This window comes from Sphaerodactylus townsendi, linkage group LG08 (genome assembly GCF_021028975.2).
Source record: "Sphaerodactylus townsendi isolate TG3544 linkage group LG08, MPM_Stown_v2.3, whole genome shotgun sequence".
In the NCBI taxonomy this organism is placed as follows: Eukaryota; Metazoa; Chordata; class Lepidosauria; order Squamata; family Sphaerodactylidae; genus Sphaerodactylus; species Sphaerodactylus townsendi.
The window spans coordinates 86,956,114-86,980,675 of NC_059432.1; the positions used below are offsets into that span (position 1 = coordinate 86,956,114).

Below are 24,562 nucleotides of genomic sequence, written 5' to 3' on the forward strand. Positions count from 1 at the left end.
TTCCTAACCGACCTGTGTCAGTCATCAGAAGCTTTCCTACTACGTAGACCAATCAGGGCTCGCATAGGAAACTGCTCCCGCCTCTCGTTGGCACCTGATTAGTGAAACGGTTCCGCCTCCTCACCCCGGCCACTCCCTTAGGCTGCAACACGTCACCAGGAAGGAGGCTTCAGCTATGGAGCTGGCTGTGGAGGACAAGGAGACGTGTACGCTGTGCAGGCGGGGTCGGTGACCTTCCTCGCCGTGACCCGGAAGGAGAAAGGGCAGGGTCCGGCTCAAGATGGCGCCTCCCATGCCGCTGCTGGCAGGTGGGTAGGGTAAGCGTTGATAAGGGTCTTTTCTCCAGTGTGACAGAAGGACCTTTGTGAATTCACTGTTGGCTCGTGGCTCGATCCTTTGGAGCTCTTGCGCTGGTCACGCATAGTGCGACACTAAACCCATAAATATGGTTAGCTGCGTTGAGTGGAGATCACTCCGTATGAAGGACACATGGGACTGCAACCTTTGGGTTCGCTTACTCCACAGATGCTCCCTATGGAGTCCAGTAAGGCTTGCCTACGGCCAAGAAAGCCTGTGGCCCGCCCCTGCCTACATCAGTTTGGGTGTATGTCCCATTTTTCCAGCTTTTCCAGCCTGATAGGACTAGGCTGCAAGATGGTTTCGGTTTCCTCCTTGTGGGCTGTGCGTGGTTTCCTAAAAAAAATTATTTAAAAACCCTGATCTCCAAACTGAAACTCGTCTAGGAAATTACGTGCTGCTCTTGTTTGTAAGGAGGGTTCATGAATCCTTTAGAATCGTACTTCATGCTGTTGTATAAAGGTGGGGATTTTTGCTAATGTTGCTTGTGGAGGCAGTCTCAGAAAAGTTGTGCATTCTGGAACCCCCCCCCCCTCCCCCGGCCCTTTTACTAATAACTATTAAGGGTTATTTTTCCTCTGGTGTGTGTGATTGTCCCAGGAAAGCATATGATCTGGAAAGGTGTACTTTACAAATTATAAGACTGGTAACTGTGGAGGTGTTCTGATTTGTTCTGCCCTCTTCCATCTCCTCTTGCAACCTTGACTTCTGTTGTTCCCTGAAACATCCTCATAACTTTTCAGTGGGAGCAGTCTCTGGATTTCCACTATAGGATTCCAGTTATGCCATCATTGTTTTGTAGAGTTATGATTCAAATGTCTCTGTAGGATTGGTGTCAGAGGTTTGTCCCTTAACACTGTTGAAAATATTGCAGTTACTGAAATAACAGTAGATGAGAGTTGTAAATGCCAAAATAATTTGTGAGGATTCTTTAATTTTTAATATCTGTAGCATGGTTAATGTGCTTCATGCTTGCTTCATTTGTTGTTCTATTTTCCAATTTTGTTTGTGGATTGCCCAGGTCATATTGACATTGATGGACTTTTTTTAGCAGTTAATGTTAATATAGAGTGATGTTGAGCTATCATAGTTTTCTTTCTGCTAACGTTAAGAATGTATTTAAATAGATTATAATGTGAGAGGATTATATGACAGTGTGACACCTTTGCAAAGGTGATTGATACTGGTTAAAGCTTGCCACAAGATGATTGAGATGGTATCCCAATCATATCTTCTATCTTATGCAAACTAGCAAATATTCTATATTTAAGTCTGCCTTTTTAGTTTCACCGTGTGAATTATACCTTAGTGCTGACTTTGTTCAGCTGAACCCTCTATGCATTTCCGGCAAAGTCTGTCCTATCGATGGGGCCCTGCTTTTATAGGGGAAATTGCTAAGGAGTGTGGCAGAATTATTTCTCCAAGACCTCCTTTGAGAGAAAGTGGGCAATGATTGAGGTGACTAAAACTGAAATATGCATCTCTTTCTTCTCCCTACCACTGCAATGTGACAGTTCTGAACAAAATCCAGTAATTCTGAGATTTACATGAGGATTTGAAATTGAAAATCTGGCAGCACAACATGAACAGTCTTGCATAGCTCAGCTGTTTTTTCCCCATAAGTGGCAGCAATGCAGCTGTATCTTTTAAGTTTCTTGGTCTTTTTTTTTTTAATTTTTTTATTGTATAGTTATATAACAGATATATGCTGTGCTTTTAATCAGACTATACATTTTCCCCTTTTCTCCCTCCCTCCCTCCCTCCCTTCTTTTTCTTTTTGTTCAAGCAAGCAGCAGAAAGTTCATTCTTCGTATCTTTTGTTCCCATTTTTCTTCGTTAAGTCCGGCTTCTCTCATCCATTTCTCAAAAATTAACCAAATCTTCATGACGTCTCTTAGTTTTTCTTGCCATAACATATTTTTGACATCATCTCAAAAATTTCTAACTGTATTTGTTCCCAAACATATTCCAACCATTTTGAGATTGTCCATTTCTTTTTCTCTTTCCATCCTAATGCAATCACCATGTGTGCAGCTCTAATCATAATTTTGTACATTGGTCTATAACTTCTATTCACCCTTTTATTTTCAGTTAGACCTACAATTAATAAATCATTGTTTAAATCAATTTTAATTTTTACTAATTTTTCTATATACTTCAAAATATTCTCCCAAAACTTTTTAACCTCCTTACATTCAATCCACATGTGGGTGTGGTATGCTCCCAGTTCACCACAATGCCAACATCATGGGCATAAACCCTTAATCATATAGGCTAGCTGTATTGGGGTTCTATGCCATTTGAAAATTATCTGATCCCAATATCTTTCCTTGTGATTTTTCATGACTTTTGAACCTTGTGGCATAATACATTCACCTTTTATTCTATAATTCTTTAATCTTTCCCAAATCCCTCTTAATACCAACCAATTCTCCTTCCCTTCCATTTCTATAACATTTTGTAAAGTTTCTTGGTCTTTCTACACTAGTAGATTTCAATGGACTTGGAAAGGTGTAATTTCATTTAGGATGATATTGTTAATTGCCAGTCTATCCAAGTCAGTACCTTAATAGTGTTAAAGGAACAGGCTCAGTATATTTGGTGGTAGCAGTTGATTCAAATTTGATTTTTCAATGCTCAGGCCACAAATTTTCTAATTACATAAAAATCAGGATCAATTCCATTCAAATTCAAAAACATTAATTGCTTTTTTTTTCTCCTGCTAGTTCGAGGATCTGAAGGACTTTATATGGTGAATGGGCCTCCTCATTTCACAGAGAATACAATATTTCAAAGGTACTTTGTTTTTCAGTTTCATTCACTGTTGTAGTTTGTGGATTTTAATGAGTAAAAATGTCTCTGATGCGTTTGAAGACAGGTAAAAACAGAAATGTGTGTTTATATTCTGCACCGTGAAAAATAAATTTCATTTTGTGAGCACACAGGCATGTTTCTACCTGCTGCTTAAAAATACCACTTCCCTAATCTAAGGTTTTTAAGTTTATAAAATGTCATCAGAACCTTTGCATGGTTTGGATTTCTCTCAGCTAGAATGCTGAACTCTGTTTTCTAATAACCAAATGGTTGTGAATTATGGGTCTTCCAGATTTCAGATTTCTAATAGTGTGGAATAAGAACATCCATGCTGTAATTCCTTTCCACCACTACTCATGGTCCTTTAAACTGTAAGGGGGCAGTTTCCCTTGTAACTTGAAAGGACAGACTGTTGCTACGTCAGTGAAGATAGCTTTTTCAAAAATAGCTGTTATAAAGGTCTTTGAGTGACATTTGTAGAGTTATCAAATTACAGTGCTTTCAAATGAACTAGGATCCTGAAATTTGATCCATGTGTAGTCTGGGATGTCTCAGTTACTAGAAAAATCTGAAAATAGAACATTGGCACATTCTTCTTTCATAAAGTGGGGACTCAGATTGCACCGTAAAGTGGTAACAGTTCTTTCAGGTCACACAGAAAGCTGGTATGTGGCATCCATGTAGCGCAAGATATGTTGACTATTGCAGATTGTTGGAAGGAATGCATTAGTTAAGTCTCCTTCTGCAAATGAGGGCGCAAAATACACCCTCAAGTGACTATATCTAGGTCACCTACAAAACTGAAATTAAAAAAAGAACAATCTGTAAATGGGACAGCTAGTGATACCTAGCATTAAAAAATGGGCCCCGTGTCAGTGTATTATAGACTGTTTGTTCTATGTATTATACTGTTATATTGTATTGTTCTTTTTGAGTCCGCACACGCAAAATAATGCATTTTCAAACCACTTATACAACTGTTTGCAAGTGGATTTTGCTATTCCGCACAGCTTCAAAGAGCACTGAAAGCAGTTTGAAAGTGCATTATTCTGCATGTGCGGAATGAGCCTTGGAGAGAAAGGAAGACTTTCTCTCCAAGAAACTCACTGGCCCTCTTCAAACAGCAGCTGGATGAACACTTGTCGGGGATGCTTTAAACAGGGCATTTAACTAGATGGCCCATATGGCCCCTTCCAATTCTAGGATTCTAAGTAAATAAATCTTCAGGTGATAATTAACAGCCCTGATAATGAATGTTTTTTTTCTTGTTACGTGTCACTGTGTAAAATATTTGAACTAATAGAAATGTATTACTTTTTCAGAGATTCTGGGAGAAACTGCAAAGTTTTTACATTTAGTAAAGATGGTTCCCTCTTTGCTTGGTGTAATGGAGAAAAGTCAGTGCATCTTTTATTATTTCTCACTCTTGTTACGATGTGATATATATTTAGCTGTGTGTAAAGCATATGAATGAAATTATTTAAATATATATCTGTTTTACAGTTTTCAGATATTTAAAACTTTTCAGTCATTCCTTCCAACTGAAAACATTTCACAAATTGAAGCCTTGTAAAATTAGTTATGGAAAAATCTGCATGCAGAGTACAGTAACAGAGCTTAATCTCCAATGGGGTTGGAAAGGCCTCTGGAAAGCAAGACGAGCATTCAGAATGTATTGGAAACATTCTGACAGTGAAAATATCACTCACATTGAAGGTCATAGGAAGCCGTTTGCATATGTACTCACTGTTACATTTTTTGTTCTGGTGAGATTTTCCCCATCCTTCTCCTAAACCCTTCAAAAGATAGCATAATTTCCCCACAAGAGGTTGTGCTGTTTATTTTATTTAGGAGATTTCTGTGCCACTTCTTCAGTGTCCTCTTTATTCTTGACTCTTGATTAAAATAATAAAATTTCAGTGTAAAAAACAAGCTTTTCATCTGTGTGAAGTTTTAAAGATTCCTGTAGCCTTCTGATCTTGGAGAACATCAGGCAAGCATCTAGGTCACCGGACTCTGCTGGAGAGACCTGGTGTGATAGACATGAGCGCGCGCACCCCTCCCCTCAGTTTGGAGCTGGGAGGAGGGGGGGCTTGCCTCTGCTGTTGTGCTGATGTCCTCAGAGACATTTCTGAAGCTCATTATGACATTGCAATCGACAACCATCCCCATGGGAGGCAGCACTGGGGAGGAAGCATCATTTTGTGCCCCAATTTGTCAGCTGTTCTTTGTAAGCAAAGCTGTTTTAACAGTCTCTCAGAATGTTACCACAATCCTTGGCAACTTTTCCTTGTGTCATATGCTGCCTGTAGTTTCTCAGAAGTATGTGACACTGATTTCAGTAGGAATTGCTCACGAGCATTCCTAGCCTTGTAGAGGTGTTAGACAATTCATGGCAGTTCAGTCACTTTTTTGTGCCTCACTTGTGTATTTAGTGTGTGCATTCCTTACCAACAAACCTTGCTGGATTTTTAGTGTTGCAGACCTCAATGTTGTTCATCCTGCCTGCAGTCTCATTGAAGTAAATTGATTTAATCCCTTGCGGGATTGTAGTTTTTGAACTTTGAATGAATAATTATGCTGCATTTCCCCCTCCATTAGATTACCATGTTTCCCCAAAAATAAGACCTACCCCGAAAATAAGCCCTATCATGATTTTTCAGGATTTTTGGAGGCTGCTTGAAATATAAGCTCTACTCCAAAAATAAGCCCTACTGGTAGTTACAGATCAGGATGGTGTGATCCAGCAAGGTGCTCCCTGCCAATGAGGATGCGGCTTGCATCACACATGACAGGGAAGCAAGTGGCTGACAAGAGCCTGCCTTGAGGAATTGTGAAGGTACCATATTTCCTCTAAAATAAGCCCTACCCCTAAAATAAACCCTAATGCATCTTCTGGTGCAAAAATTAATATAAGACCCTGTCTTATTTTCGGGAAAACATGGTAGTTGGATGACAAAATGTTGCTCCATTGTTCAGAGCAATCCTAAAGCAGGCCTACTCTGAAGCCAGCCGAAATCTCCGTGAGGCTTACTTCCAGAAAAGCATTCTTAGGATTGCTCTGTTTGTGTGGCCTACAGCGGTGTTTTGTGATATATGCAGGGCATCAACTGCCCTTAATCTCAATTAACATACAATACAAATGGCTTTTGTGCCAGCTTATAATGTGTTTCTGGTCATGTGTTACCATGCTTATAATGTGTTACCAGGAGAGATTCAGGGTTGGTTAAACAAAAACTGTCTGGCAATTATCCACAGGAATTTGAGGATGTGCTGCATCTCAAGGACATAATAGTAAACCTGCATGCCTAAGCCCTTTTGGCCACAGTTGATACAATAAGGAAACTGAAGGCCCCTTGGCCATCTTCTGGTCATTGTTTAGACCACTTCAGTCAACTCGCCCCAATGATGTAGACAGGACTCTGGCAGCTGTAAGACCTACCACTTGTTCTTTTGATCCATGCCCTTCCTGGTTGGTGAAAGCCAGCAGGGAGGAGTTTGGGGCCATCTGTTGAAGATCATCAATAACTCCCTTGAGCAAGGGGTTTTTCCAGGTCAGCTTAAAGAGATAGTGGTTTACCTGCTACTAAAAAAAAAAACTCAGTGAGATCCATTAGATCTAGCTAATTTACCACCCAGTCTCGAATCTTTCGTTTCTAGGTAAGGTAACTGAGTGATCAGTAGCAGATCAGCTCCAGAAGTTCCTGGACAATATGGAAGTTTTGGATCCCTTCCAGTCTGGTTTCTGTGCTGGCCTTGGAACAAAGATGGTTTTGGTGGCTATCGTGGCTGAACCCCGGCACCATGTAGATTGAGGCGGCTCGGTGCTGCTGGTGTTAGATCTCACTGCATTGTTTGATACAGTAGATCATGAGCTTATGGTCTGCCACTTCACCGAGATCGGGGTCCGTCGGATGGTCTTGAATTGGCTGTCCTCGTTTCTCCAAGATTGGGGTTGGCAGGTAACGTCGGGGGGGGGGGGGGACTCCAAGTATCACCCCATGATTTGTGGGGTCCCGCAAGGTGCGATCCTCCAATGCTTTTTAACATCTATAGGCACTCTCTAGCTGGATTGGTCCAGAGTTTTGGGCTGAGGTGTCAACAATACGCAGATGACACCCAGCTCATGTTCATGATGGCGGGCCACCCAGCCTTTGTCCCGGTGGCTCCCCAGCGTTGTTTAGAGGCCGTGGCTGGCTGGTTGAAAGCAAGCCGACTGAAACTGAATCCAGCAAAGACGGAGGTTCTGTGGGTGGGGCAGTGGGAGAGACCAGTTGACTTTTGCCTGCCCATGCTGGACGGCAAGATCTTGATGTTGGCCTTTTTCTGTCAGAAGGCTGGGGGTGACCTTGGATTCAGCTTTGTTGCTTGAGGGCCATGTTGCCAAGACGACTCAGGTGGCTTTTTACCGACAGGCATGGCAACTGGCTCTATATCTCTCCCATTCCGACCTGGCCACAGTAATCCATGCAACGATCACCTCCCGACTGGATTATTGTAACTCGCTATATGCTGACCTTTCTTTATCTGTGACCCGGAAGTTAAAGCTCTCCCAACTTGTGGCAGCCCGGCTTCTTTCTGGAGCATCAAGTGGAGACCAGATCACTCTGGTCCTGTTCCAGCTCCATTGGCTGCCGATCAAGTACTGGATCATATTCAAAGTGTTGGTGTTCACCTTTAAGGCTGTGAGCAGTCTTGGACCTGCATATTTATGGGACTGCCTCTCCCCATATTTCCCCAGTAGATCCCTCTGTTCATTGGAGGGAAACTTACTGGAGATTCCTGTCCCGATGGATGTCTGGCTGGCTTCTACAAGGGCCAGGGCTATTTCAGCCCTGGCCCTGACCTGGTGGAATAAGCTCCCTAGTAAGATCAGGGCCCAAGGCACTTGAATGAGTTCTGAAGGGCCTGTAAGACGGAACTTTTCCACCAGGCTTTTCCATCAGGCCAGCCGGCCTGACCATCACTATTGCTGGCCTCCACGAGTGCAGTAAAGGGGGGGATTTTCTCGCCATCTGTGGTTGGTTTTGCTGTTTTAATCGCTGTACTGTTGTTATTTATTAATGTTCATGGATTCTGTGTTGTTGCCACCCTGAGCCTTGCTGGGGAGGGCGGAATATAAATAAAAATATCAAATAAATAAATAATTTGAACTTGATTGAATACAGTCACAGACCAGCAGAAAACACTGAAATAAAACACAGTAATAATGTTAACAAGCAATTTCACATGACGCTATGCCCAAATATGTGTACTCCAGCATTATTTGTAGGCTTAGAGCTCAGTGATATCTCATGAACCATTTAATTTTTCAGTGTTCCAAAAAATTAGTTGCCTAATGTGTCCAATACTGTGCTAAATGAGGAACTCTGCAATTTTCAGTTGTGTTGTTTTCAGGTTGAGCAGATTTAGAATGGCACAGTTAAGCATGGCAGATCTAGAACTGAAATCTGGCTGTTAATTAACCAGCCTACTCAAGCTTTGTTGAAGTGACCTTTTTTCCTTTTCCTTTTTTCTTTTTGATTCCAGAATAAACATTGTGAATGTCACCAGCAACCAGTTACTGCACACTTTTGATCTGCCAAAGACAGTTTGCCTTGAATTCTCTCCAAAGGGCAACGTCCTGGCGACCTGGCAGCCCTATACGAGTGAGTGCTTCAGATGTCTGTTGTAACTGCCCTCATTGCTACAATCAGTCTTGGACTGAGCTGTAAGACAGGAGAACCTTCCCCTGAGGCATCTAGTATACCAACAATGTATTACTTTGGCACCTTTTCCGTCCCATTGCTATCTTCTCCAGTGGCATCATTCAAAGTCAACAACCAGGCAGAGAATAGGAGCAAAAACTGAGACTACAGCTATGCAGCCCAGAAATTTAAAAAGAACCATGCTGTTGAAAGGAACCAGAAAGCATCATTTCCAGTATCCATACACAAGCTAGGCCATCAATTTATTCCCCCTCCCCGCCCCCCGTCACTTCAACATACTGATGAGTGGAAAACAAGTTCATTGTAGTGTAACGCTAGTAGCTCCACATGAACATGGAAGGGCTTATGCAAAAAAAGGAGAAGCCTTTACACCAGAGGGTAAAGTTTGATTTAGGTCTTGGCTTCATTTTGTTTGTTTTTGTCTGTTAATGATGCCCAGGGCAGTTCACAAGGGAAGAAAAACAACTAAAAAGCCCAGAAGAAATGTGTTAAAAGCCCCAGAACAGTGAATCCTACAACAAACAGCAATCAGAATGTATGAAAGAGAAAAGTGAACGCTGCCACCCGTTAAAGCAGCATGGACTTTCCGAAGGAGCCATAAAAATAAGCTTTATATGAAAAACAGGCAAACGATAAATAATCATTCAGAGAGAAAGGAAGGACTTCAGGTTGCTCTAGAAGCCCTGGAGGGATGGTGTGAAATTTCATCTTCTGGCAGAAGAAGGCTGATTATTAGAGTTGTGAGGAGGGCATATTAGTTGTGGACAAATAGGAGTGGAGAGACCTGGTAGAACTGAGCCAGCCTTGCTGGTGCTCATGGATCTCCTAAGTGTCCATTAAGACATTTAACAGTATGAATCAGAAAGCCCACAGTCAGGCTAAGGAAAGAGATTGAGAGACCATTGTGGAAGCCACTGACATCATTTTTGCCTGTTTATTGCAGCTGCTAAAGATGGTGCAGCCGGCGTGCCCAACCTCCAGCTGTTCAATGTGCAAACTGGCAAATGTTTGAAGTCCTTCATCCAGAAAAAAATACAAAACTGGTAAGGGAACATTTCAAAGAATTTTATATATATAAATATATACACACACACCACACACAGACATAGGAAAATACAGTTTTAAAATGCATGTTTAGTACATACTTCAGTTGTGCAGTTTGTCACATTCAAAATTAATGTTTGTTTTAAATGGCTCTGCGTTCACTGCCAGAGCCATGCTAGGGCTGCATATATTATATATTTTTTATTTATGATGTTTTTATCCTGTCCTCCTTCCAAGTATCCGTTTCCCCCATTCTCCTCCATTTCACCCCCACAAACAACCTGTGAGTTGGTTAGACTGAGAGAGAATGTACCTGGCCCAAGGTCGCCCACCAAGCTTCCATGGCAGAGTGGTGACCTGAACCCATATCCTAGCTTGACATTTTAATCGCTACATTGTGTCACTAAATTTAAAAGTGTGGGACCAATATTCTTGAGGCCCAGATGTTACGTTCTTTGGTTTTTAACATTCTCTTCCTTTTTTGTGTCTCCCTCTCTCCTCTTTCATCATTAGGTGTCCTTGCTGGTCAGATGACGAAAGCATATGTGCCAGGAATGTTAACAATGAACTGCACTTTTTTGAGAACAATGACTTCAGTACGCAACACCCTTTCCTGTGCTCTTGATAAGTTTTCCCGCTAGTCTTCACTTTCTGCTTTCTTTTGTTTTCATTAGTTGTGTGTTTTACTTGTCTTGTAGCTCCCGCTTGTAAGATTTGAAGGAATCAGAGCATTGTATTGTCAAAGGCTTTCACGGCCAGAATCACTGGGGTTCTATGTGGTTTCCGGACTGTATGGCCGTGTTCTAGCAGCATTCTCTCCTGATGTTTCGCCTGCATCTGTGGCTGGCATCTTCAGAGGATCTGAAGATCCTTTGAAGATGCCATCCACAGATGCAGGCGAAACATCAGAAGAGAATGCTGCTAGAACACGGCCATACGGCCCGGAAACCACACAGCATCCCAATCAGAGCATTCTTTTGGCATGTGGGTATAATTGTGAAACACCTTCTACTTCCTAAGAAATTCACATCAGCTTTGTCTTAATGGCTCAGTTGGAAGAATTTAAGTCGGGTGTGACTTCACTGCTTCCCCTCTCCTGCTCCCATGTAAAGTGCTCCCCTGAAGTGGTGCTTTGGAGGGGTGGGGGGAACCCCAGGAATGGTATGAGGAAGGACGTCAGAGAAATCATTGGAAGTCCAGCCTCACTTGTGCATGAGGAAATTACGAATAGGATCCGACTCAGTGTATATTTGGGAGACGTTGGAAGCTTTGGAAATGTTCCAGCAAAGTTCCTAGAAAATGAACATCACAGAGGGCAACGTGGCCAGGAAGATAGAAGAATGTCTTCAGCCACAAATACCTGAAGCATCATGATAGATAAACTGAAAGAAAAACTGAGACTGATAAACCGGGCATGAAGGAGAGGCTACTGCTAACCATAGCTGTGATTCTTAAACCAGCCATCACAGTAACTGAGCCAAGAGCAGCCAAATTTAATCTCCAAGAGTAGGCGAGCAGCTGACAGCCCCCGAGGGTGCTGCTTCAGTTAACTTGGTCTGTTCTGACCTGCCTGCCCAAGATGCCTGGTTGCTGTGGTTCCAGAGCCTGGTTACTCATGGGTTTGCCAGACTTAACTGCAAGATGCGGCTGAGGAATGAATCATGCTCTGAGATGGAACTGTGTGTTTGTGTTCTAGCATCAGCTTTTGTTGGGAGTTGAGGGAGGAAGTAATTTGGTGTTTGGAAAACGCCAGGGGATTTAGGGGAAGGATAACCTATACTCTGAATCTCTAAAAGGCTTAGGTGAAGGTGGTAAAGTCTGCTTGAGCAGGGAGGTGCCTTTGATCTATTTCTGAACCTGGTAGAGCACAGATAAGATAAGACGGATGAAAGGTCTTGGTTTGCCTTCATGCAGTACTTTTGAATAGTGGCTGCATTTTTGGGTGTGCTTTATTGACGAAGATACTCCCTAAAATCTAGCCCGATTGGTTGGCTCGTTAAAGATTTAAGAGAAACTGTTTGTATATCTCTAATAATTTAGTGCTGGGGAGTATCGTTGTATTTTTAGTGTTTCACATAATCTTAAAAATATGTAGTTACAGGAAACCTGCTTCACAATTATATCATTTTACTTACTGGTGGTATAGGCTTGTTAAGAACACAGTTTAGCCAAGCACGCCTTTGTAGTCAGTGTTATGAACCTGAATACAATTGTCTTGTTGCAGGTACAATTGCAAATAAACTACATTTGCAGAAAGTCACAGATTTTGTGGTATCACCAGGAGATCAACCGAGCAAGGTGCCTCTGTTTTTTTAAAAAATTAATTTCAACTTTGTTGATACTTAAGGTTTTTGACGTTATTCCACTACTGCCTTTCTGCTGCACTTGAATATGGCTGCCCAAATTAATGAAACATTTCTTGGTACAGGTTGCAGTCTATGTCCCCGGAAGCAAAGGAGCTCCATCTTTTGTAAGGCTGTATCAGTATCCTGTCTTTGGAGGCCCACAAGCTGCACTGGCTAATAAGAGTTTCTTTAAGGCTGACAAGGTGACACTGCTGTGGAATAGTAAAGGTATAACAACTTTCACATCAGTTTTCATTTTTATTTGTTGGCATAATCACATCAGCTCTCTGTTTGTCCAGCTGTATAGCTAATACACTTATGTATTGTGGAAGGCTTGCACGGCCGGATTCAACTTGTTGTTGTGGGTTTTCCGGGCTGTGTGGCCGTGATCTGGTAGATCTTGTTCCTAATGTTTCACCTGCATCTGTGGCTGGCACCTTCAGAGGCGTATCACAGAGGGAAGTCTGTCACACACTGTGTCCATAACAGACACTATTGCACACCTCAACAGACTTCCCTCTGTGATACACCTCTGAAGATGCCAGTCACAGATGCAGGTGAAACGTTAGGAACAAGATCTACCAGACCATGGCGACGCAGCCTGGATAACCCACAACAACTAATACACATGTTCTTGTGTCATCTCAAATGCTGAAAGCAGGATTTTAACTTGAGGTTAATGTAGCAGAACTGGGATATGAGCAACCCTATAATAAGTAAACAACCCTGAATCCCACTCCCCTTGCTTGGTTGGGGGAAAATGTTTTTTGTGAGCATTCCTGTGAAATGCTAGAAAAATCCTGAGTTTTTTGTTGATGTTTGTTTTGAAGACTCAGAACAAGAATGTTCACCAAAAATGAAAAGAGCCAAGTTATGATTCCCAACTTGTTTGACAGGCCCTCTTACCCTTTTCTAACCAATTACAAAAACTTAACTTTGTGCAAGAGGAAGATTTGTTAGTCCTAAGACAGGCCTGTTTTTTGCAAGGGATTATGGGACTTGTAGTTTTTTCTGCCTGACTTCTGATTCAGTTCAGAAACAAAACAGAGATCCCTTGCTTTGGGGTTCCAGAGATGTGTAGGTTATGCATGGCTGGAAGGGGCAATTAACAAGACAGAGCCAGCCCAGTGGCTTCATCCTGTTGTTTTAATGTTCAAATGTCCTTGTTTGAATTGCAACTCTGAACTATTTTTCATGACATTGCTACAGTTATGTGTCGTATCTCTTTTCTGTACAGACTTAAATTTCAGTGTTATCTATTAGCCTTGTTTATACATTTAGTTATATTTTCTACTTGAATAGCCACAGCTGTGCTCGTGATCGCCAGTACAGAAGTCGACAAAACAGGAGCTTCGTATTATGGAGAACAAACTCTGCATTACATTGCAACAAATGGGGAAAGCGCTGTTGTACAACTGCGTAAGTGATTGTTCTCTGAATTGCATTGTGACCTGGAAATTCTTCTGAAGGTACACTAGATGAAAAGAATCTTTCTCTGCTGTATTTGCTTTCATTACTGACCTGCACTGGCAACATTTCTGTGGAGAATCAAACATATGGATTCTGTCAGTTCATGTGGAGTGAGATGTTTAAGAGGTAAAAGTGAAGTTGTGATTTTTAGAGCGGAAATGGGAAGAGTGGGATATCGAACCCAGGAGCCCATTCCCTGAGGCTTTGATGAAACTGGGGGATTGCCAAGGTATAATGCCGCCCTGAGCCCTTCAGGGGAGGGCGGCTTATACATTTGATGAATACATAAAAAATTAAATAACCGCTTGCCTGTGGGACTTCACACTTGCATAGCATCTCTTTTGACCTGGGCTGCCAGTGTAGCTGTTTTGCATGAGTCACAGTCCAGTTAAACAAGATTCTGTATGGGTGCAAAGGCCCACACAGAAGGGCCTCAGCCACCATCATGTTTCAGCTGGGAAGAGAATAGGTTCTTTAGGGCATTCAGTTGCTTAATTCCCCCACGGCTTTCCTTTTAAGCAATGAAAATGTGTCAATAAATACATACCTTGCAGGACCTCAGTAAAACTGAGATTTTGAGCATAGGGTTATGGGTCTGTCTGGAAGACGTGTCTGGGCAGGCCGCAGGACCTTCTGATGCCTCAGAGCCTTTTGCTGTGTCCGACTTTCTGCAGGAATCTTATAACCTGTACTTAAACTTTGGTGAATTCATTAAAGTGATAAAATCTGAAAGTAGCCTTGTTAAGTAACTTTTCAGGGTTAACGGTCCTGAAAGCAGCTTAGGAAAATCTTCCTGTCACATGATCAATTGGTGCTTTGCCCATCAGTGGCTGCTCTTGAGCAACCTTCTATTCATTTGTTGGACTCATTAGTTGCATCAGTGAAATGTTTGCTGTCGTCTTGCCAGCCCAAAGCAGCTAACGACTGTTCTTCCAGATTTTTGGCAATCCACACTGTTTATTTTATAGCCCAGCTAGGTAGCCAAAGGTGTAGGCTGCTGATCCCAACCATATACAGCTGGAAGAATGTCTCTGGCTTGGCTGATCATAAGTGAGTAGCAGCTTGACCTTAAAATCTGGCAGCCCCAAGGTTCTTAATGCAGGTTCCTTTCTTATACCACCAAAATAAATTCAGGGAGTCTCTCCAAAGGATGCTCTGAAGAGAGATTTCTTGTTAGCTAAACAGTATGTGTGTGCAGTTTTGATAGTAATGTCAAAATTTTAAAAGAAATATTTTAAGTTCTATCATAGCAATGAAGAATGTTCAAGAGGAAATAAAACTTGCAGTACTGTAGGAAGAGTTCTCTCCTTTCAATCCTGATCTGAAGTTTTCCAATTCACATTCCTCCATAAAGCAACAGGGCTCTCCAGTAGTGGAGTTCTGTGCAGAGTTCTACCCCAGTCTAAGCCCACAAGTTTCAGTGGACTTAAATTGGAGTAACTTTGCTCTAGGATGGATGGCCTGCAATCATTTGAACACCGAATACAGAAAATTGCGCTACAGAGCATTTTTCTAGACCAGGGATAGGGAACCTTTAACACTCAAAGAGCCATTTGGACCCATTTTCCACGGGAAAAGAAAACACTTGGAGCCACAAATAATTTTTGACATTTAAAATAAAGATAACACTGTACATATTGGGTTTTTTTACCTTTTACTCCGCTCATTCTGAGAAGCACATGGATGCGTCCGCCCTGCTGCCTGCAGGGTGGGCAAGGATGGGGCCAGCGGCTCGGCCTCGCCGCTCCAACAGGGCGGGCGAGAGGAGAAGCCGGGCAATTGGTGCGCCTACCCTGCTGCCTGTGTAACCTCAGCTTGTGGGTTCTGTGGGACAGTACTTGGAAGGAGTTGCAAAGAACCAAATTTAAACAAAACAGTTTACTTCTCTTTACAAATAACATTAAACATCAACATTTAACATTACAATTCAAGGTCCTGTTCAGGTTGCATTTCAAGTCCTTCTAGTTACAGTCTACTGATACTGCCAAGTCCAATTCTTCTTTGCAAGTGGGTTGGCTCCTGAAGACTCCAAGGGCTTGATGAACAGGATGCAACATGATGAAGGTTTCCAGGAGAACTCTCACCCATTACAACCACAAAAAGAAACCCTTAACAAGGTGTTAAGGGCTTATACAACCAAGGTCCGAGTCTGGTAGCCTTGTCTTCTCCAAAGAGCTCTGCAGCCTTTCTGCTGCTCTGAGTCTCCACCCCCTTACTGGTTCAACCCATTCTGGGCATGGAGGTTACACCTGCAGGGCAGGCAAGGATGAAGCCGGGCGCTTGGCCTTGCCGGCCGCCGGGAAAGCGCCCGCCCCGCTCAAATGGGGTGGCCGAGAGGGGAAGCATGCGGCGCGGCCCAGCCGACTGCGGGCAATTGGTGCACTCGCCCTGCTGCCTGCAGGGCAGGCAAGGATGTAGCCGGTGGCTCGGCCTCACCGGCCGCTGGGAAAGCACCCGCCCCGCTCGAACAGGGCGGGTGAGAGAGGAAGCCCGCAGCGCGGGCCAGCTGGCCGCAGGCAATTGGTGTGCTTGCCCTGCTGCCTGCAGGGTGGGCAAGGATGGGGCTGGCGGCTCGGCTCGTGGAGCCGCAGTGCAAGGGCAGAAGAGCCGCATGCGGCTCTCGAGCCGCAGGTTCCCTACCCCTGTTCTAGACGTTCTTCCACGAATTTGTATTCCCAGCTTTTTAGGGACACATGACCCTCTAAGGGATTTCTTTTTTAATTTAGACCAGTGCTTGCCTCCAGAGAAGGAGTGATGTCTAGACAAAACTTCACTTAGCGTGTGGAGTTACATAACTGTCTCTTCACCCCCACGGCTTTAGAAATTGAATGATACATTTCTTTTTCTGATTAACATTACTGTGATGAAATTAATTTTTACTCCTACTTGTTACCCGAAGCTAATATCTCTTGCCGTCACTCTGCAGAAAAATATAGCCTAGGCTTTTTTCAGTGTTTCAGCTGATGTAGTTATGGGGTTGGATCCAGCAAGTTTTTCAGTTGTTGAAAAGGGAAATATGATCTCTTTTGACTACCAAAAGAGACTATGCTGGGGAGTCTAGGACCTGAATAGATAAAAGTCACATGGGATGAGATTTGTAGTAAGGAGGGGAACTGGGCGAGGTTGAGTGAAGGCCTGGCTGGATCCAGTCCCATAGTTTTATAACCTTGATTGTTTTATTTTCCTCTAGGGAAAAATGGCCCTATATATGATGCAGCCTGGAATCCAAATTCCATGGAGTTTTGTGTCATGTATGGTTTTATGCCTGCCAAAGCGACTATCTTCAACCTGAAATGTGACCCTGTGTTTGACTTTGGGACTGGCCCTCACAACGCTGCCTACTATAGCCCACAAGGACATATCTTAGTACTTGCTGGATTTGGAAATCTCAGCGGACAATTAGATGTGTGGGACCTTAAAAACTACAAACTGGTCTCCAAACCTCAAGCCTCGGATTCCACGTATTTTGCGTGGTGCCCTGACGGAGAGCACATCGTGACTGCTACGTGTTCTCCTCGGCTGCGAGTCGGGAATGGGTATAAGATCTGGCACTACACCGGCTCAGTCCTCTACAAATATGAAGTCCAGCCAAATGCTGAGCTTTGGCAGGTCGCCTGGCAGCCCTTTTTGGAGGGAACCTTTCCAGCAAAAGCAGTAAAGTACCACACCGTTCCAAGCAAAGTGCCGAACGAGGAGCCAAAGCCTGCACAAGCTTATAGGCCCCCGGCTCTGAGAGACAAGCCTGACACTAGTTCAAAACTTGTAAGTAGCAATCCTTTTCATTGTAGGATATGTTGTTACAAACTGTGCTCTCAGACTTGGGAAAGCATAGAAGAGGAGGGATTGAATCATTTTCCATATGGAGAATAGAAGAATACCCCACCTTTATCTCCTGAAAGGAGACAAAGGCAGCTTACAAACTCCTTTCCCTTCCTTTCCCCATGATAGACAGGCTGACAGAGAATGGGGAAGCAATGCCCTCAAACTAACTCCAGATTCTCTGGAACTGTTCTACGATGGTTTTTGCTTTTTCTACTAACTTTTCTGTTCCTCTTCATTTGTATGTTCATCCTCCATCTTGCTGCCCACATCATGGGAACCTGTTCCATGATTATATGGGGTATGCCTTTCATTCTGCAGAGAATGTATGTGTCACAGGGAAGATGTCCTACATGGCAAGAGGGTTCCTCTGATGAACTCTTTCTCCTGAGGATTATACAGTCATGCATATATCCCCGTTGAAATTCAGTCCAACAAAACTGGGCTTGGTTAAATAAACCCCACCATGGAGCCCTTATTTCTTAAAGTAGAAAAGCCCCTCCCCCCCCCCCCCCCCAAGAACACTTTAAAGACTTGAGACATGCTAGCAAAAAGGAAGTTAAGTAGTGCTGACAGAAGGGTTGGTCACAAGACAGAGCTTTCAAGGCTACCTATAAACAATATTAATGGGAAACCACCAAGGGAAGCATAAAATTCAGAATGTGGTATCAGTTGTAGACAAATATACCTTTGAAATTTTTTTTAAAAAAGTATTTAAGATATCACCATCAAAACTGTGAGAACCTGCATGCAAACTTACAAGCACATGGTGCCTCAAGGACAGAGCGCTTATTCTCACTGAAGTCCTGCCAGAAGGAAAGATAATGACCCTGTGCTATCTCTAGTACACTATGGGACAAACAATGCCTACCTAGGCATGAATACGGAATCAGAATGTTCGCAGACATGATACAAGAAAATACACTTGGAGGTTTCAAGTTGCTCAGGCAGAATCCAAGCTGCAGCAACAGAGTGATTTTTAAGGGGGGGGGGTGTCTCCAACCTATGGTTCCTGGATGTTCATTAACTGCAGTTTCCATCAGCTATGCCTATTGGCCGTGCTAGCAGAGGCTGATAGGAATTGTAGTTCAGGGCCATAGGTTGGAAACCCCTAATTTATACCCTCTTCTTGCACAAGGCAGTTTTTTGCTCTGATTAACTCAGATAGCTTTGATAGTCTCATCTCGCTCAGCTGACTCCTTGATTGCTGGGCTGTTTTTACTTCCTCTGTTCCCACAAAATGAGCCTCATCTACCCTGGACTTTAGCTGCTGACACTTGAGCTGCTGACACTTTCTTCAGCTGCAGTCGAGGCTGGGAAGGAGGTACAGTGGGAGGATCCCAACTCTTAACCATGATTAAAGGGGAGTCAATATTACATCTCCCCTGTCCCTTTATGTGTGCTGGTTCACATACCTTTTTTTTTGTAGCCTTCAGAAGCAGATTTGTAAGCCAAGCCCTTCATTTTCTCCCTGTTTTTTTCTTCCTTTTAAAGAAGTGTAATTGTGTGATTACCGGCACCAAAAGGAGTGTTGCCTTCTCCCACACCGTTGGTCATTGCTGGTGTCTTATTTCTCACTAATTGTGCTTAAACGGAGTTTATAAGAGAGAGTTGTTATGTAAAATGGCGGATGCAATTACAGCCTTCCCTTTTGTGACTAATCAGATTTGTGGATGAACCACACTGAGAACTTTTTTTGAAAGTTTAAAGTGTCACGTACAAAAGTTAAGTCTCTAGCAATTTAGTGTAGAGGATTTGGTCTACAAAAGATTTCAAAAACTAATGGGTACAATGAAGAAGAAGAAGAAGAAAGCTGCTGGTTCTTTTTATGGGTTTTTATATAAAAAACGTTAACAAATAAACCTCTCAGCATCCTTGTAGTTGTTCCCCCGGGGCATTGTGCCAATAATGTTTTTTCGTATCCGTTAATGCAAGGCTGAGCTTAAGCCAGACTGATGTTGAGTAGAATAGTGGATGCAAAATGGGTAGCACCCGAAATAAAATTAAGGGAAAGAACATAATTGGAAAAGGCTGGTTTTCCAAGCTTTCTTTAGTTTTAGGGCTGCTTCACAAATTACATATCCCGTGCAGGGCTTACTACAAAACCTGTGTCTAATATGGATCAGGTATAGCCACCAGGCTTTTGAGATGGCTCAGATTCCCAATCAGCTTTATCTGCCTGCTGGCAACTCAACCAAATTTTAATCAAGGTATTAAAAATAAAAAAGGTATTTAAAAAAAACACTAACGTTTTCTAAAGCCACCAGAGAGAGATGTCACACTTGAAGGCTGCATCTCTCTGTAGGTTTCATCCGTGATGCCCGCGGCATGCTTGAACATGTACCTCATAAACACGAAGCCCTTCGCTGCTAGGAAATGGTTTTTATTAGAGCTTTGCCACCTGTGAAGGGATTGCTTTGTGTTTCAAAATACACATCCAACTCCCAGGTTGCTGGCTAGAGGCTAGCATGAATATAGAAGTTGGCCATTTCTGGTGCAGGTCACCCTGGGTTTCACACAATTTTGTAGCACCAGTGTGAGTTCTCTTGTATATAGGAATTGTGTAATATATGGCTTGAATCTAAGTGATGATAAGAAAATAGGACAAGCTGCTCTTTTTTTTTTTTTTTGCATCAGAAATCAGCACATGCAAAATTTTCCAAGCTGCTTTTTGCCGAGTGTTTGACTGCAAAGTATAATTGTGCTTAGCGGTGCTATTCCCCTCCCTTTGCTTCCTTTCAGCATGAAAATGAGCCGCCACAGAACATGAGACCACAGTCAAAAGGTAGTGATAAGCCATTATCTAAAACGGCGCTCAAGAATCAAAGGAAGCACGAGGCAAAGAAAGTTGCTAAACAGGTACAGCTGGTGTTTAATCCTCTTGCACTGGTCAACTTGTTTGCTGGGATGCTGCATGGAACTTTCACCTGTACATGAACAGAAGTTGCAAACTTATGAGGTTCTGGAGGTGTTGTCTCAGTCACTTAAAAAAATGTGTCCCACATGGGTTTTTTGGCTGATGTAGTTTTGGCTGATGTAGTAAATTCTATGCAAGCACTGAGCAAAAATGAGTGTTAGGTTTTTATCATGGCCAACATCTCAGGCGGCATATATGTGGCTCCTTTCTTCTTTTATCCTCACAACAACTGTGTAAGATGTGAGCCAGAGAGAAAGTAGTTAGCTTATTGCAAAAGTTTCAAGTAAAACGCACTTCTCTTCAAATGGCATATAAACACCATTGGGCGGTTGCCATGTTGAAAAAATGAAATCTGTTGTTCTGATTGTTGACAATAATTCTGAGCTGCAAAATGACTCGCGTTCATATTCAAAGGAAGCTAGAGCTGAAGGGAATCCAGAAATTGCTCCAAGCTCACCTGTACTGAACGCAGATCATATTGTGCCACCTTCTGTTACATCAGGAGATCCTGAGGTCGACAAGAAGATAAAGAATCTGAAAAAGGTAAGGAGGTTCTCCAGTGAAAAGTCTGCTTGTTCCGGTTGAAGACCCTCTGGTGCTTCCTGACAGCCCTGTTGCTTGCTTGATCTTGAGGGATGGTAGCCATTTAAAATGTGCTCTCTAGTTTTTAACTTATTGACCCAAACCTTGGACCCGTGGGTACCTTTTAAACTTTCAGGAAGAGTCGTGGGTGCTGTGGAGGGCAAAATGAAGCATTTGAAGATGCCAAGCTGAGCATCCTCCTTTGCAAGTGAGAGTCTTCTCTACTGCAGCAAAACAGACAAGATAGAATCTACCAGCCAACAGAGTCCAAGTGCCTTTTGCAGCCTCAGCCCTACCCGGCCGTGTAGTCAATAGAATAATGCTGTCAAGAGAATGCTAGAACTTTAAGTAAGGGATGCTTTTCCCAAGTCATGCAGTCCTTAAAAGAAGAGGAGGAGGAGTTTGGATTCATATCCCCCCTTTCTCTCCTGTAGGAGACTCCAAGGGGCTTACAATCTCCTTTCCCTTCCCTCCTCACAACAAACACACTGTGAGGTGGGGGGGCTGAGAGATCTCAGAAGAACGGTGACTAGCCCAAGGTCACCCAGCTGGCGTGTGTGGGAGTGCACAGGCTAATTTGAATTCCCCAGATAAGCCTCCGCAGCTCAAGCAGCAGAGCAGGGAATCAAACCCAGTTCCTCCAGATTAGAATGCACCTGCTCTTAACCACTACGCCACTGCTGCTTCTAAAGTGGTGTATTAAAACTGCATGAGATGTAGGAGTGTCGTGAGCAGTCTCTTGGCTTTTAAAGAAAAGAAAATACAGTCATATGGAGCTGCAAACTTGATTTCCATGTAAGAAAAGGTGCGTAACCTTTGCCTGCTGACCACTTTTCCCATGTGAAGTGCACTCAGCTACCTTTCTTATATTGGTAAAGATCTGGAGACCCTCTGTCTTTTCCTTTGAGGGTGGGAAAGAAGCTGAAAGGAGGATGCTGATTGGAAAATGGCCTGAGCAGAGAGATTAAGTTTGCGCACCCTCTCTTCATCCCCACTGTCTCTACCAGATTCAGAAGCTTCTGCCGCTGCTTTTGTCTCAGTTTTAATTTTCTCATCCGGAAATGATAACACTTACACCTAGTGTATAACACAGCATCAATCTGCAGGTTCCTTTCCCCAGCAGCAGCCAATCACACGGAACTTGGGCCGGGAATGCCACACCACTGGATGTGTAGTTAAATATTTCTAGAAAGGAAGGGAGAACTTGGTACAAGCCAGGCAGAGCTTCTGGTCCTGTTCTCATTCTGTCCTCCCGGTGGTTTGGTGTGGAAGAGTTCTGGAAGAAGCAGTATTTCCAAATAGTAGGTTTTTAAATATTTATCATGCTGTTGGCTCTGTGGGAGTTGCGATGCTACTGTAAAAAATAAAGTGACATTAATTCCTATGAATTTTACCTGAACAGTTTGTTGGAGGTTGGGGCTTGAATCAGAACAGAAGTGTAAAAGAAAAGAAAAAGGTGAACCTGAACCAAAACTCAGAAAGCTATGTTCTAAGCCCTGCTCTGCCATGGACTCTTGCTGGGTGCCTTTGGACCAGTCACACACTCTCAGTCATTCAAGTATTTGGATGGGCGACCTGCGAGGAATACCAGGGGTGTCATGCAGAGGCAGGCAGTGGCAAACTACCCCTGAAGTCTCTTCTGTTGAAAACCCTCTGGGGTCGCTGTAAATCAGCTGTGGCTTCGGGGGACACACACACAAAGCCATCATTGAGTTGCTTCATGCTTTAACCCCATCCCTGCCCCATTTGCTGGTCTGTGGGGCAAGTCACACAATTTGTGGTTCATTCCACACGGACTAATAGCATAGAATGCATGTTGGATAGGGGCGTGAGGGTATCACCCAAGAATCTCCGGGGAGCATCTTTAGACAGCAGTCAAGTACATCTACTCTGTTTTCACACGGTGGAAAGCTTTTGAAACTGGCTGCTTCTTGCTTGTCTTTAACCTGCTTTTCTTCCCCATAGAAACTAAAAGCCATTGAGCAGCTGAAAGATCAAGCAGCCACAGGCAAACAGCTGGAGAAGAACCAGGTATGCCCAGGGCTTCCATATATCTTATGTGCAGACATGGTTTATATGTCAGTTGAAGGATGGAAGTTGGTATTCAGTCTGTATTTAATTTGTTCTAAAGACAACTGATAGCCCAATCCAGAGCATATGGTGGCCAGGCATGGTGCTACTTTTTAAAAGCCTATTGGATAAAAGGACTTGCGCCATATTTTCCACTGGCACAAGTCTGCAGCCGGGAAGGGGAGGGGGGGCATTCCCAGGCTGAAACCCCGGTGAAAGCCGACCAAAGTCAGCGTCGCTCCTGGGAACATCCCTGGCTTGCCCCCCACTGTGCTGGCATGCTTTCCTTTCGCAGTGTAGTTTTGGAGAGGTTTGGGCACTGTGGAGCTGTGTGGTACCCACCTGTTGGTGTGTTCGCTCTCTCTGCTAGCGTGGGAGCCCCTTATGCCGGTGCGGTGGGCAAACACTCCAGTGTGGACCCCCCGCCACCCCCACAACCCATTCCCCCAGTTGGATTGGGCCTCTTAGATTGCTGAGATAAGATTCAGTAAATCCCTTCGAATTAAAAATAAAAGCTCCAGACTTCTTCCAAAGTGTTCCTGTTAAAGCTGTAACACGGTAATAATACTTAGCATTTAAATATCACTTTATATCCCTCTTTTGCAATTATGCTCTGGAAGGTAGGCCAAGATCATTATCCTACTGTAGATGGGGAGGCAGAAACTTGCCTATAGTTACCTAATAAGGTGACATTTGGGGCAGGAATTGCTGGATCACAACTTGTTTTTTAGTCATTGTGTTACACCAGCTCAGCATGATGTGGGGTTGAATACTTGTAACGTAGAACATCCTGAATAAGCCAGGGTTCCTGCTGCCACCCATATTGGGAGAGACTTTTTAAAATCTCAGCCAGTAGTTATCATATTACATTTTATAGCAGCGCACACCATGAATTAATTCAGCATTGTTTGGGAAAGTGTTATCTTCTGTATTTCCTAAATCTACTGCTGATGTATAATTTAAAAGCGGTATAAAAATGTCTTCCACTTCTCCATATTATTTATAATTTTATAAACCTCTGTTGTGTATTTTAGTTGGAGTTTTTTCCCCAGTCTGGGAGTAGAAAGCATTCCTTGTCCGTATGTGAGAAACCTGGATTATACCAGCAAATAATTTTCCAAAGCATTAGAATTGTATCGCACTGTGGTCTTTGCTTAATCCTTTGTTATGTGCTATAAACATCTGACTGTGTCTTGTGTGGGTGTTCTAGCTGGAAAAGATTCAGAAAGAAGCTGCCCTTCTGAAGGAGCTAGAAGATTTGGAACTGGGTGTTTAGAGCGCTGTGGAAAACTAATCATACAGTTTTGTCCTGGACATCATTTGTTTTATAATAAATGACTAAAATGCACCCTTTAAATGTTTGCTGCATTTTCTTTCTTTGTCTCTCCTTTTAGAAATACATATACAGTTTTGAATAGAAACATGAGAATTCAGAA

The 24,562-nt window shown here is 43.1% G+C and overlaps 1 protein-coding gene across 2 annotated transcripts; it reads left to right on the forward strand.

The window, feature by feature from the left end:
- The first annotated feature begins 75 nt into the window (after window positions 1-75).
- On the forward strand, window positions 76-24,479 carry EIF2A (eukaryotic translation initiation factor 2A). 2 transcript variants are annotated; one of them, XM_048505739.1, is made up of 14 exons: window positions 76-308; window positions 3,084-3,153; window positions 4,494-4,568; window positions 8,701-8,819; window positions 9,823-9,922; window positions 10,437-10,519; window positions 12,148-12,221; window positions 12,352-12,496; window positions 13,571-13,687; window positions 16,929-17,500; window positions 20,300-20,416; window positions 20,889-21,017; window positions 23,022-23,087; window positions 24,337-24,479. In XM_048505739.1, exons 1-14 carry the CDS (start codon window positions 281-283, stop codon window positions 24,400-24,402), a joined length of 1,761 nt encoding a protein of 586 aa, XP_048361696.1. In that variant the 5' UTR covers window positions 76-280; the 3' UTR covers window positions 24,403-24,479. The 2 variants fall into 2 exon arrangements, with proteins under 2 accessions (XP_048361696.1, XP_048361695.1); XM_048505738.1 differs by lacking the exon at window positions 76-308 and adding an exon at window positions 483-604.
- Window positions 24,480-24,562: the final 83 nt, after the last annotated feature.